At 33.8% G+C, this 14,900-nt stretch overlaps 2 protein-coding genes across 3 annotated transcripts; both read left to right on the top strand.

Annotated features, from left to right (window-relative positions):
• Window positions 1–1,432: 1,432 nt before the first annotated feature.
• On the top strand, window positions 1,433–3,047 carry LOC144839571 (heparan sulfate glucosamine 3-O-sulfotransferase 1-like). Its single transcript, XM_078694997.1, has 2 exons — window positions 1,433–1,466; window positions 1,631–3,047. Exon 2 carries the CDS (start codon window positions 1,679–1,681, stop codon window positions 3,038–3,040), a length of 1,362 nt encoding a protein of 453 aa, XP_078551123.1. The 5' UTR covers window positions 1,433–1,466; window positions 1,631–1,678; the 3' UTR covers window positions 3,041–3,047.
• A 1,755-nt stretch (window positions 3,048–4,802) lies between these two features.
• On the top strand, window positions 4,803–14,768 carry LOC144840910 (BUB3-interacting and GLEBS motif-containing protein ZNF207-like). 2 transcript variants are annotated; one of them, XM_078696997.1, is made up of 11 exons: window positions 4,803–5,078; window positions 6,173–6,299; window positions 6,659–6,785; window positions 7,681–7,900; window positions 8,225–8,435; window positions 8,823–9,041; window positions 9,288–9,420; window positions 9,848–9,907; window positions 10,022–10,165; window positions 12,714–12,762; window positions 13,945–14,768. In XM_078696997.1, the coding sequence occupies exons 1-10, from the start codon at window positions 5,038–5,040 to the stop codon at window positions 12,734–12,736; spliced, it is 1,305 nt and encodes a 434-aa protein (XP_078553123.1). In that variant the 5' UTR covers window positions 4,803–5,037; the 3' UTR covers window positions 12,737–12,762; window positions 13,945–14,768. The 2 variants fall into 2 exon arrangements, with proteins under 2 accessions (XP_078553123.1, XP_078553121.1); XM_078696995.1 differs by having other exon boundaries at window positions 12,714–14,768.
• The last annotated feature ends 132 nt before the right edge of the window (window positions 14,769–14,900 follow it).

Genomic DNA, 14,900 nt, shown 5'->3' with positions numbered 1-14,900 from the left:
TGTAGGCCATATGGAGACGTATGCTACAAGAGTTTACCTCGCAATTATATTGAAGAACAAAACGTACGTGGCACATGCGTTTTAACTAGTAAACTCTGTCTACACTATCAAACTTTATTTGACAAATACAAATTGAGGTGCCCTTGTCATATCACTGCCATATTTGGTCGAACTAGTTTGATAGTGTAGACAGAGCTTGAAAGGTCGTGACGTACAGTAGTCTAATTTCATGTAGAATATTACGAGCATCGTTTGGTTAAAATGATATACATTTATAGGTAATTATTAGTATAGGCCTAATAGTAATAAGAGAGCCGAGAATCGCAATTTTACACTTTTTTCTATGTTCCGTAAAATAAATATTTGATTTAAGTTCGAAAAATATCCTGTTTCTTGACGTAAAACAAATTCAGAAAAAACAAAAATCAAAACCATTTTGTTTTGAGCGCGTTGCGGTGATATCAACAATACGATAACAATATTTTAGTCGTGGTTTTTCAAAAACGGATTTTATACAAATGGGACTTTTTAAACTAGTAGACCTAGATAATAATTGTAAGGAGTAAAATTACATGCTCGGTGTTCCATGACGATAGACACAAACAAAAGAATAATAGCTTTAAAATTTCAGAAAAAGCCATTCCACAATGATATTTTCTGTCGGTTCTTCAAACTGTTTTTGCGGTCTTGTTTCTTGTTAATTGTCGATTTACAACAATCTGCCTGTATTTCGTGTCATAAAGTGACAAAGATGGTATGTAGTAGTGGTTGTATATAACATTACCTTTCGTTCGTTTAAAGGGAATGTTTATTTTTAATAATATAGCCATAGACGACGTGTCTCCTAAATAGAGGTCCCCCCTCCCCCCGAGGATAATTAAGTTCTACTCTAAATAGTAGGTTTGCGATACACCATATACCTTTTTTTAGAACTTATACTGGTATTTAAAATTCAAATTACGTATAAGGAGAACAAAATGTTGTTATAAGTAGTACCAGTGTCTGCTTGGCGTTTTCAAGTGAGTAATTCAGTAGTGGAGATTTCTGAATACAATCGTGTGCATACAATTTGCCATGGCTTTTGTTGTTATTGTGTTACCATTGTTGGTGTAAGTTTTGTTGAGGGAATTGTATTGAGGTTGATGCCTTAGGCAGTTTTATGTACTTTTTAAATAAAGGTCAAAATACGGTAAGTGGCGTGTACCTCAAATCGTATTTGTTAGACTGTATACAATGTCGAGGTATTAAATAGTGTGAATACGGCATGAAGACTGGGATCTGATCAGTCTTGAGTGCTCATGCTTATGTTCACACGGAGCACCGTTAATACATATTAGAGATATTGTTAGTACGTCTGAAGTATTATTGAGATATGTGGTGTCCATTCTTTGTGAAATTAGTCCTTCTTCCAATCTTGAATCGCACTGGTGTGTAGGTTGTTATTGACCGGCCGAAGAACAAGACAGGTAATTAAAATTAGGAAAATGTGTTAGGCCTACTTGACTAATTTTCCAAGAAAAAAATCCCTATAAGTTGTAAAGTTCACAATATGCATCCGAGAATCGATCTGCTGGTATTCGTATATTTAATGTTATATTTACAGCTTAAAACACGTTTTCTTCCATTTCAGATAACTTTGGACTACAACTGCGGCTGGCCAACAATTCAATCGTACACAATGTCGTTTATTTCAACATTAAAGGCAGTCATCGCCTTTTTAGTGTTAACAGTATTAACATTTTCAGCGTACGTGCTTTTATCAAGTAGGCCTACACATTTTTCATCTATGTCTTCAAATTCTGCAGCGCTAACAAATATTCGTCGGTTACATTCAAATATACATCGAGGTAATGTAAACCTACAGGAAGATGATATAGTTGATTTTCACTCGAATTTGGCAGGAATACCTAATTATACATCAACTGTTAATATCGAGACTAATAAATATGTGAATTTGCGCAAAGAAGAAACAAAAGTTGTGGTAAATGTTCAGAACTTATTTTTAAAAAACATTACAACTAAATATAGACGGTTTTCCCCGGGTAAAATGCGAATATCGACTTATATTAAAACGATGAAGGGGGAACTTAAAAGAAAAGTCGATATTATGATTGCAAATTATGACCTGTATAATGACACTCCGTTTTCGTCACTCTCAAGTGGAGAGATGTGGTATGTTTTTACACACATTATGAAAAACATTGGTTACAAGCAGAGGTTACCAAAGGTGATTAATATTGGAGTCAAAAAGAGTGGTACAACTGCGTTGGGCTTCTTTATTGGTCAACATCCACAGATATCTCATTCATTCGGAAATGAAGTCCATTTCTTTGACAAACCTAATAAGTTTAAATTCGGTTTGAGCTATTACTATGCTAGAATGGGGTTTTCAACCGAATATCAAATACCATTTGAGAAGACACCTAAATATTTCCTAACCAAAAATGCTCCAAAAATGATTTTTGATAATCTTCCAAAAGATATTAAATTTTTATTATGTGTACGAGATCCGGTGAAGCGAGCGGTATCTGAATATCATCATGATACGGAGTTAATGCTAAGACATAAAAAACAAGACTTACAAGAAGCAAAGAAACGCACACCCGAAGAACAAGGAAAACGCTTCAAAGAAAACTACATCAGCCCAGAAGGTACTGTTTATAAAAACAAAACTGTCATTTCTACAAGTATATATTCGGTACATTTTAAAAATTGGTTGAAGAAATTCCCGCGTGATCGGTTTTTGATAGTTGACCTGGGTAATCTGGCAGTAAACACATTCACAGAATTGAAACGAATTGAAAAGTTTCTTGAACTTGAAACATTTTTCACACGAAGTATGATGTATAAGTCGCGCATGCGTGGATCATGTTTAAAGATAAATGGTGCGATAAAATGTCCAGCTAGAAGTACTCCAGGTTTCACCAACAAGGCTCAGTTAGATAGCAATGCAAGCAAGATATTGTATGACTTTTATCGACCATACAATAAAGAATTTTCTAAATTGATTGACGAACAGTTCGATTGGATGAATCTTTGATGACATACTCCTCATAAGCTTTCCCAGCAATTTAACATTACTGGTGATATGGTACTGGTTAAAGTCATTTTTAATTAAAAGATACCAAAAGATTCAATTTAAAGGGTCTTCATCTAACTGGGTGGAGGTAACCAGTGGGGTACCTCAAGGCAGTGTACTCGGTCCCATTCTTTTTAACTTTTTTATTAACGATATTATTTGTTCACTTAAATGTAAAACTGCTATTTTTGCTGATGATACTCTTATTTATAATGCAATCTGGACCGACTTGGTCTGTGGAGCCAAGCAAATCGCATGCCTTTCAATGTTATGAAGACGAATGTCCTGCATGTCACACGTTTGCGTAACAGACAGTTGTCTAAATACCTTTTGTCTGGCTCTCATATTAGTCCGGTGACATCTTTTAAATACCTTGGTGTTACTTTTAACTCAAAATTGACCTGGGATGACCATGTCCATGTCATTGTTTCCAAAGCTAAACGTATGTTGGGCTTTGCTTGGAGTGTGGCTGGACATGCTTCGACCAGTGCATTTTTGTCTTTGTACAAAAGTCTTGTTTTGCCTGGTCTGGAGTATGCGCAACCTGCTTGGTTTCCATGGACGAAGTCTTTGTCAGATCAGCGTGAGGGGGTCCATAGGAGAGCAACTCGTCTTGCTCTCAAACAGCATCGTGGACAGATGTGCAATGAGGAGAGGTTAAATTTGCTTTCAGTTTCATCTTTGTCTGTTAGAAGAGATAAATGTCTTATTATATTTTGTTTTAAGGTTCTGGTGGGGTTTCTGGACTGGCAGCACAGTTCATGACTGTATTTTAATAAATACCCGTCACAATGATAGCCTGTGCTTCCGACATCAAGCATCAAGAACACAGGCTTTTTTCCATTCTATAGCAATCAGGTTACCCCGTGTCTGGAACCAGCTTCCCAGACCGTTGACAGATCCTAGAAAGCCCATCAGCCTTCATTAGAAAAGTTCATATTCATTTTGATTCGCTGTAACTGTATTTTGTGTAAACTGACTTTGGGGTTATGTCGGCTCAGCTACAGTGATTAAGTTCATTTAGGTTGACCCTGGTCTCCCCAATTTCAGTTTTTTTTTGTTATGTACCGTATATACTCAAATAGACCAAATAAATAATGAAATTAATGAAATGAAATGAAATGAAATATAATAATAAAATATAAATACTGAAGAACTTAACTGTAGTATCTTGTCTTCTTACGTGACAGTGGCCATGAAGGGTAAATCAAAACTCTACATTCGTTTGGACGTCAAAAAAAATATCCCTACAATCAATAATCGGCCTTGGTCCCCGAGAGCGAAAACATTATGGCAGATTCAAGAGGCCCCCAAAAACGTTTAGAATACCATTCACTTCATTCACATTATTTTCAAAATTCTGAAGGCACCACTAAAATACTTTTTTATTTTTGCCAAGAGGCCCAATAGTACGAACGCTACCTATCCATCTATGAAAACAGTTGGATAGCGAGAAAATTGAAATTGTATTAAAATTAAAAAGTCCTACACAATAATGATTTCTTTTATTTAGATAAGATTTCTCTGATGTGAGAGAAAATCTCACCAGCAAATTATTTTCTTTTGGTCATAAAGTGGATTTATACAATTTGGGCCTTCTTATATGAACGATTTTCTCATTTGCATATTTCTCATTCGGGTCTACGCTACCTTATCCAACACATTTTGATTTGTAGCAATGACCTTTATATTTTTTCTACTTCATATAAACAGAGAGTCACCATGGCTAAAGATTAAACAATCATTGTTTTTCGAAAATTAGATTTCATTTGTTCTATAATTGGGTAAAAAATAAATATAATTAACCTGGCAATTTATTATGAATGGCGCCACCATACGTACCACGCTCTCTTTTTTTAACGAAGAAAAGACGACGGCAGAGAAAGAAACGGAAAACTAGGGCTAGTTTCTAGCCTTATTTTATCGTATTTCAATAGCTACATTTAATTTTTTTTAATATGGGAAGGAAGAAAAAGAAAATCGTAAAACCATGGTGCTGGTATCCTTTATAAATAGTTCGTAAATATATAGTTGTTGTACCGATGAATAGCCTCAAGTCATATCTACTCTAGGCCCTGGGCCTAGGCTAGGCCTACACTCTTTTTATCTAGGCTAGGCCTAGCTAGCTAGGGCCTCTAGAGGCCAGCAATTTAGGACACGACCCTCGCTCGGCTACAGTAGGCCTAGTAAGTTCTAGATAGGCTAGCCGCTAGTTATCGTTAGGCCTAGACATATCAGATGAGTCTACGCCAAGTAGAAATTTATCAAATTATAATACACCATCCATGTTATTGTTTTTAGCTAGGCTAGCTAGTAAGTAGTAGTAGTTTAGATAGTACTAGGCCTAGATAGGGCCTAGGCCTACTAGCCTAGGCATAGGACTAGACTACCTAGCTAGCTAGGACTACTAACTTACTAGTTAGGCTTAGTTTTTTGATAGTAAGTAAGCCTATGCCTATTAATTATTGTTTAAATACAATTTCATTATAATTAGGCCAATTTTTTAAATTAATATTTAATAAATTTTAATAAATAAATTTATGCAATTTTAAGGGATCAGACTTTAGGCCTAGTAAATTAGTATAGTAAAAATAAAATGTTTTTAAAATTATAAAATATTTAGTTATTTATAATATGCTCTTATAATGTTAAATTTAATTTATATATATTTCTACCAGAAACAAATCTAAAATTAGGCATATCAATAACATGTTACACATAGCATCAGTTGACATGGAGCAGTCTTAAGTTACATTTTAAAATAAACCTAACCACTATATTAAGCATTTTTTTTCTATTTGAAATTGCATAAAATGAGCAATTAAATATCAATATATAAAAATATAAGGAATACTGATTAAAATGACTCTGTGAAAGTAGAGAGGAATTAAATAAAGGAAGTTTAATTGTCAAATTTTGATGTTAAATTAAAATGATTTACGTCCAGATTCAAACATTTTAATATCTAAAATATACTGTACATAAAATGTTTGTATTAGGTCAAAAAAGATAAAATTTTCATAATTTTACTGTACAATATTTTAAGTGTCTTGGATAAAAACAGTGTTTGAACTTTAACCTTCGTAATACCAGGTATTGTAACAGAGACTTTGATGATGAGAAGATTCTTATACAGCACCAAAAAGCAAAACATTTTAAATGTCATATATGTCATAAAAAACTATACACAGGCCCAGGTTTACAAATCCATTGTATGCAGGTAAGATAAACACTTCTTTATAGAATTGTCCTTTTCATGTCTGCCATATTTTGCTTTGCTTTCAACTTGCTATAAAAAAGAATAAAGTAAAAAAAACATCCTACGAAAAATAGGCAATTTACCTAATATTGATTCACTTTAACCATTTTTTTTGGTGCAACAAAATACAATAGATGTAAAATGCAATTGAATAAGACTCATTTAAGCATGAATATTTCATTTTTTAAATTTCAAAACCTACATGTTATTTATTCTTATGCATAATACAAACATAAATGATAAAGGCATATTGTTTAGTTTCCTCATTATGGGACACTGAATTGTATATGTTACCGTAATAAATGTGTTGTCTTTTACAGGTTCATAAAGAGAATATTGATAAAGTTCCAAATGCAGTACCAGGAAGACATGATATTGAAATTGAAATCTACGGAATGGAAGGAATACCAGAGGCAGATTTAAAAAGTCATCAGGAAAAAGTTGCAGGTAGGATGGCATCATGAGCATAATAGAATTAAATCAGTCATCTGTCTCCAAACGGTAGTGTCCAGTTTAAAAGCACATGCTTGCCTGACTATAGTTGCTATACTGCAACAGACAAAAGATATTACAGTATACTAAAATTTGTTTTTAGGCTATCGCTCTCTGTAAAGCGATAGCCTATTGTTATTGTCAACAATTTCATTTTTTCTGCTAATTTTTTGTGTCCCGCAGATCTCTAAAACGGCGAAAGCAGTTCAGCTGTAACTCGGTCCACTACTGTATGTGCACGTATATGTAGTTGTGCACCTGACTTCTGTTTAATGAAGATATGCTGCCATTTTCTGAAATTCTTGAATTGACTATATAATTTCAGCAGCCTTTTTTTAATGAAACTTAGAAACTTCCTGTATCATGAGCAAAATTTTGAAGATTAGGTTTTTTTCGCATATGCACGCTTTGAAAGTTAAAAATGCTAAAGCATTTCACATTTTACAAAAAATTGCGCACTGCGAGCGCACTTTTGTAAAATAAAAACTAACCATTTACAATGCCAATAACCTTCAACTGTTGACGCTTGTTGAACGGTTTTGATCAATGCTATGCTGTTTGTACAACAGTGCAGTGCAGCCTACTGTAGTCAGTCTTAATAAATAGCATGTGCATGTTATGATGCGTTGTGCAATAGTGACAAGTTCAAATCTAGTTTTGTTTCCTTTTGTTTGTTTTGGCGTACCTGACACAAGCATTTGCTTTCTTGGTGACGCCACCATTATTTGGAAATAAATGTTATTATGATATGATAAATTTACCAAAACGTTTGACCACCCTATCTAAATTTCTAGTCTTCTCCTACACATGCCTATAAATCATTGACTGTTTTATCGATATGTTTTGTTAGCTGGAGGAGATGATAAGAAAAAGGATGATGATAAGAAGAATGCTCAAGATGCTGGTACCTCACAGATGGGCATGCCCGTGTCAAGCATGCCAGGAATGATGCCAGGAATGATGCCAGGAGCACCAATGATGGGTGGTATGATGCCTGGACAGATGCCAATGCCGCCTATGCCTCCTATTCCTGGATTACATGGAATGCCTCCGTTCGGAATGATGCCTGGGTAAATTGTGTTTTTTAAAAAAATGTATACACACTCAACAGTTATAGGAAGGATAAACTATATTGTGTTTGTAAATGATCTCTTATTTTAGGCTTAAGGATTGGAGTATTCAACCATCCCACTAGGTCAGGATTAGCCTTTGGATTGGAAAGCAGATTACCCACTAATCTAAAGCTCTACTACATTTGGTTTTACAATTTTGGTGAAGAAAATTACTTTTTTTTCCCAAAAGTATAATATAATAAAGAAACCTTCTATGGCTTGGATTGTAGTTAGTTATTAGAAAACATATTGTATTAAGTGGAACCCTTGATACAATTGCAGAATGAGCATGCCAATGCTTGGACCAATGCCTCCAATGATGCGTAACATGGGACCAGGAATGATGCCCGACATGATGAGACCACCCATTATGAGACCACCAGTACCAACGACATCGTCAGTTAATATATCAGCTCCTAACAATGTAAATTTACCTTCAACTGTACCATCTCCATCCAGTCAGGCTAAACCCCTGTTTCCAAGTGCGGCAGCTGTAAGTTTACTCGTTTTAAATTGGCATCATCTATCTGTGACTAAAGGAGGCTAAACACATTAGTCTGTAACTTTGTCAATTGCCAGACATTGAAAGTTACATAATTTCTTTACAATTTTGGTCCTGTCTTTGTTAATAATTAATTTCTGTAGATGTTGCAAGAAAATCCTGGTCATATTTTTAGATTTAAACTTGTTTATTCAATACAGTAGAACTGTATTAAGTTGCCACACCCACCAAAGAGCCCCCTTGCTAATGTTGTCCCCTGTATAGACCATATGTTGTTCCTCATTTTATGGCAAAATGTTTCCTTTTAATATGGGTTTCCCAAGGGAGGTTTATGTATTTCAGATTCCCTCCATAATAATTGTTTAATTTCTTTTTCAGACAACTACTAGTGAACCTTCCATGATAGGTCCTAAGATAACCCAGTCAAGTGGACCAGTAATGAAGGCACCACCACAAGTCAGTACTCCTCAGCAGCAGTCATCTAGTGCTGCTATCACATCGGCTCCCACTACTGTCAAAGCGGCTCCAACCATTGGCAAAGTGTCAAGCTCAAGTGCTACCAGTAAAATTATGCATCCCGACGAAGACATCTCATTGGTGCGTTTATGTCTCTCTATTTGCATACATTAAGCTCTGTCTAGACTATCAAACTTTATGCCACAAAATGACATCACGTCATCCTATTTGGGCACATCACATTTTTTGGTAGATAGAGCTTTAAAATTGTTAATGACACCTCATAATTCTATTCATCATCAAAATTATAATACATAATCCAAAAAATGGAATCGTCTTAGCATAATTTATTACTTATTTTACTTATATAATAATTCTTGTATGCAGGAAGAGATAAGGTCAAACTTATCGAAGTATGCCAGGCTTAAATCAGACTCACAGTTAATGATGGGGCAACGAACACCACAAGGAATGGCAGGTTTGATGGGGCATTCCCCAATCACTAGACCATCACCACCAGGTAATGCTGACTTAGTTTATTATTTAAAAACAAAAAAACTGAGAAGAGATTAAGGTAAAGCTTTATAAATATATGTGGCACTTATGAAGTTAATAATTCAATTAAATACTGGCCCAAAACCAAAGATCATTAGACCTGCCCAAAGCAGACATCTTTGTACTGGCCCAAAACGGCTGGTTTTATGCAAAGTTTACTTTTCAGAATATTCTCACTCCTGAGGACGATCAAAGCATATTGATCGAAACGTCAAGAAACTTTTCAGAACTAATATACGTGGTGTACGCAAACTTTATGTTAACATTTGATTTCGCCATTCAAACGTTCAAACAATATACTTTTCAGAATACATTCCAAATAGTTGGGAGCCAGGAACTTAGGAAAGGCTGGAATCAACTTTGCATCTAATTATAAATGTTTTGTGTTTTAGGGAATGCACCTGTTAGTATGGGTATGGGAGTACATCAGATGTCAATGCAGTCCCCAACAGGTAAGACTGTGTACAGTTTATAAGTTTAAGTATTTAAGTTTAATGAAATATTTACTTTATTACAACTGGGGTTTCTGTAATAATTCTGTAATACAATGTCTCGTACACCTTTAGGAATGCCTAGAGGAGTTCAGATGGGCCAGTCAAGGCCTATGTACCAATCACCAGGCATGATGCAACAACCACAGCAGAGGATGCAATCTGGGCCTAGACCAGCACATATTCAACAACTACCACACATGATGCGGCCTGGCAATGGTAGGTTCTGAATTACAGAACATTCTAAAATCCCATAAACTCAACAATATCGTTCAAACAACATCTGTGAAACTTCTATTCAGTGTCAAATATACTGGAATTATTGTGAAGAGAAATTTCCACTAGTATTTAAAAAGATTTTAATACAGGTGTCCCCTTAATTCCATTATAAACTGAATATAAGTTTTATACACCTGTATGTAAATATGTCATATGCCATCATTGACCTTCTATGTTGATTTCTTGTATCGTTTTAAAGTTTGATGATTGGTCAGTTAGCATTTCAGGGTAAGTTACCGACCATACAGACTGACTATTTTTAACTTTTATAGGAAAATAAATATTTTGAAAATTTACTTGATTGATAACTTCGTGATTTAATAAAGTATTTATTAAAATGTTTATACAAATCTTATTAGTGGATATAATCTTAACATATTTCTGAGGTTTGAGAGTTCCAAGTTCTTTCGGAAAATTTCTTAAAAAGGTATGTTTAAAACGGTTAAAAATAAACTGAATTCAATTAATGCTTTAATTGTCATGCATAATCTTTCTACTATAATTGCAAGATAAGTTTTGTTAGTCAGTTATGCTGTAAAGGTTAGTAAAATTATAATATGTTGGGTATCATCACAAACTAGATGCTTAATGACATGTCACTCTTGTCATTGGATGTCCAAAACGAGGCTGTTGATCTTTATTATTATTACAACTACATATATGCAATTGTTACTTTTACATTATAATAAATATAAAATCAGATGTGATTTAAAATACAAACTCAACAATTATAATTTGCTCTGGGATATGTTTTGGTCTTACTCTACAATAAAGTAGAACCCCTCCTTTTGGACACCATTCAAAGTACACTTTTCTGCAAGGGGCAATATATGGTGAACCCCTATTTGGTTGGTCCTGAAGGTGTCCCCTCAAAAGGGGTTTTTACTGTAGTCATTTTGTGATGACACCTCACATTATGCCTCACATTCTTAATTATCATAATATATTATGTAACTGTAATGTAATTTACATTATTTTATTTGAATGTGGATTTGGCGATTATGTACTACTAATTTTATTGTATGGTAGGTGTATAATAGTAAGTGAAGTTTAGCATTCAACAATTTCTTTTATTATAAGGTAAGGCAAAATGAATGTGCCAGTCTATTGTATTCTTGTAAAAGAAAAAAAACCATTAAAATCAATTTTGTAATTCCAAGTATTCTTATATTACATCTTGGTTGAATTGGATTGAAATGATATTTCAATGTTCAAATAACAATTAAAAAAATAAACAACTGTTAACAGCATTCTGATTGATAAAATAATAAAATTATATATTTTCAACAAATTTTCATTTCTGAAAAACATATTAATTATTAAACATTTAATATATTAACACACAGAAAAAGTAAGAAAATTGTTAAACTTTACAGACTTTTCAAACTGCCCTTAATGTAAACACGGCACTAAACAATATGTTCTGCCTTTTGTCATATGCAAAAGAATTGTTGATTTAATATTCAATTGGCATATTAATTTATGTGTGTATAAGCCCTTTGTGTTTATGATGTATTTTGAAATTTATTTGAGAACCAATATTGAAAGGTAGGTTTAATTACTAACTCATCTGCATCAATATGTTGTATCTATTAATTAATAGACCTAAAATTAATCTGTTATGTACATTTTTCAAGCAGGTATGAGATTCAATTAGCATAGAACATTTAGTAGTAAAATAACTTTCAATCTTTCTTGTTTTGGAATTGTTGTTTGCTTTCTTAGATTCGTCTTCAGGAATTGATAAGGTATGATGTATTACAATGTTAGATGATAAGAATGTACAATAAACCAATTAAGATCACTTGTTTTTGTCTCTTATATTCAATTCACAGCTTCTGCTGTTGGGCTTTTTTTAAACTATGACTCTATTTTTATTTCTAGTCAGTAATTTGAATTTAACATGCTATAAGCATTTAGTAATTTATATTTGTTATCTTCTGGGCCTCAAGCCCAGAGGTAGGAGTATGGTGGTTGCAGTTGGCCTACGTATCAGAGGCAGGAGTGTGGGATGGGTTGCAGTTAACAACTTATTCAGATTACTTTATAATTAAGTTTGGAGTCATAGTTTAATTTCAAGTCCCCAACAAATTGTTGGTGAATTGATTGTGTCATAATCTGCATTCAACATTACAATAGAACTAATCCTTGGGGACACTTCCCATGATATGTACAAGGCCAATATATCTTTACACTACAGCTAACCATTCAAGGTACACTTCCTGTGAAACAAACATTACAAATGGTTATACATGTAACAATGGGAAACACAATTAATAGGAACTTTGTATAATTCCATCCCCAGTCAACTTTGAGACTTTTCCACCTACTACTGTGTTCTGTTAATACAATTTTAATATGGGTTTCTTTAGGAAATTTTGTTAGCAACATGTGAAGTAAAGCAAAAATATCAAGACATCTGCCAACACATTTGAAGTATTAGTATAAATTGTAAAACAAAGTATTCTTTCTGCACTTTTTTCCTTAGAATCTGAAGCCATACTCAGCTGATTTTAAGTTGAACTCTTCCCTCAAAGGCAAGTTTAAACTATTTAACTCATCTTCACAGCAATTTTTAAATGCTGTTGGACTTTATGTCCCCAACTTAAGTTGGCGAAGATTTCAAATTGGCTGTTTTTTTAGTATTAGTGTATTGTGTACAATAATCTAACCACGATCTCTGCAAAATGCTTTTTGTTTCATTTTTTTTGTTTCGGTTTCCAATCAGTTTACTTTCACAGCAAAACAATTTGTTGTTGAACTTTTTGTTCCCAACTTTGTTGAGTTGGTGAAAATTATGTCCTTAACTTAACATACACACACAAACAATTGTTTTCATTTGTATTGACATTACAAAATGACTTCATTGACATTAAAAAACTATTTAATTGACAGCAGTGTTCTGAGGAGGGACTTGTATATTGCGATATTCAAAATACCATATTTAGTCTCTAGAGGGTGACCAGTAGAACCCCTCCCTTAAAGCACTCTTACTTAGAGCCACCCATAGTATGGCGAACCTTCGTGGATCACGAAGGTGTTGTAGTATGGGGTTGTACGGTATCATAAATTTAAAATCCACACATCTATGTGGTTTGGTCATTTCCTGCCATTTTATCTTTTTTTTCAGCATGTTTTACCAAACCAAAGCACTGTACAATACTAATGCAAATGATATAACCATAAACACCTAGTTAATTATTATTTCATTGCTTTTAATACAACCTGTAATTTTAACAACTGAGCACAAAGCAAGTTAGTGCTTCAGAGACAATCCCATTAAACATTGTGAAAAGGGACATTTTAAGATGCATTTTAGATAGTGAGAGTTAAAGATCAAAAACTTTGAGCACAAGACATGTTTTGTTCTAAAATAAAGAATGTTAATCATTTGGTTTGTCAAAATTACATACATTTCTTTAAAAAAACCGAAAACAAGTGTCAACTTGGTAAATAAATGACCCTATATATATTTTATATCTTGAATATTAAAAAATGGAACACTAACTAAATAGGAAATAAACAATGTTTGTCTTTGGTGCTCAAAGAGTTGCTGCATGTGGCCTGGTACCATATAGTACTCCTCAACATTAGAACCAGAAAGGTTTAGTTTTGCATAAAAAAACAAACAAAATGCTACAACAAACTTAAAACTACAAAGTCAATGTATTGGATCTTAAAGTAAGCATGAATTACCTTCTTTCAAACATTTTAAACAGTAACATTGGCTGCTGACATGGCTAGGAGGTGTACATGTTGGGGAACTGAAATGATACATACTGTGTCTTGCTATGAATGGACCTCTTTGCATGGATACCTGCCGCGTTCATTAGTGCTTGTTCATGCGAGTGCCCAGTTAACTGATAACCATCACAGTCTGTTTTTCAGATACAATGACCGGTTGATTTGTAATCGTATAAAGCAGGCAAGTGAATTAGTAATTGTATTCACAGTACATTTTTACGTTAGTACTGTTGGACTGTTTGTCCCCAACATGATCACATGTTTGGCGAATTTTTATGTTATTGAAACTCTCATCATTCGTGATGGACTATGTTAAATATCTTTTGCATTGTCGAAGAACACAACTAGTGCATAATGTCAACTACCAAAATGTTGTGTAAACAAGTTTACTTTTCTTCTGATGCTCAACAACTGATGAACTGTGGCATGTGTGTTCAGGTCAGAGTTGAGATTTACATAACAATTGCATTTTTTTTTCTCTGAATGCAAATGGATGTTGACAAAGAAAAATGTGGTCTTTTACCACAGAATATAAGGAACTGCATCGTTGTAGACCCTGGAATTATAAATTGCAAAAAACAATACTTGCCTAGCAACTTAATAAAGGAAGTGATATTTAATAAAAACTGAATTATAAACAATCTGGGATCGTGTGTGTAGGTATGCACTGTATAAAGAGGCAGTACTCTGATGCAGAAATGTTGAACAAAGTGTATTCATTTACGCCAGCATGACCAAGAGTGCCACTCGCAATGGTTTTTATACATCACAATTTAAAATTGTATGAACTTGATAAATCTATTTGACCAAAGTTCACCTTGAGGTATACCAAAATAATTGTGTGGTTTTTGTTGCATAAAAGGCCAATTTACATAGCAGGAAACAAAAATATAGAATGTTATTTCTTATGACCATTTACACAAAACGCAGA

The sequence above is a fragment of the Antedon bifida genome, chromosome 4, assembly GCF_963402885.1.
Source record: "Antedon bifida chromosome 4, ecAntBifi1.1, whole genome shotgun sequence".
NCBI classification, from domain to species: domain Eukaryota; kingdom Metazoa; phylum Echinodermata; class Crinoidea; order Comatulida; family Antedonidae; genus Antedon; species Antedon bifida.
The sequence above is the reverse complement of the archived record's forward strand: the minus strand, read 5'-3'. Positions and strand labels throughout refer to the sequence as shown.

Bases quoted from the DNA above. Each gene is read 5' to 3' on its own strand.
- LOC144839571 (XM_078694997.1), top strand. From the start codon at position 1,679: ATGTCGTTTATTTCAACATTAAAGGCAGTCATCGCCTTTTTAGTGTTA.
- LOC144840910 (XM_078696997.1), top strand. From the start codon at position 5,038: ATGGGAAGGAAGAAAAAGAAAATCGTAAAACCATGGTGCTG. The intron at 6,300-6,658 runs GTAAGATAAACA...TGTCTTTTACAG, and splicing joins TACAAATCCATTGTATGCAG to GTTCATAAAGAGAATATTGA. The intron at 9,908-10,021 runs GTAAGACTGTGT...GTACACCTTTAG, and splicing joins GTCAATGCAGTCCCCAACAG to GAATGCCTAGAGGAGTTCAG.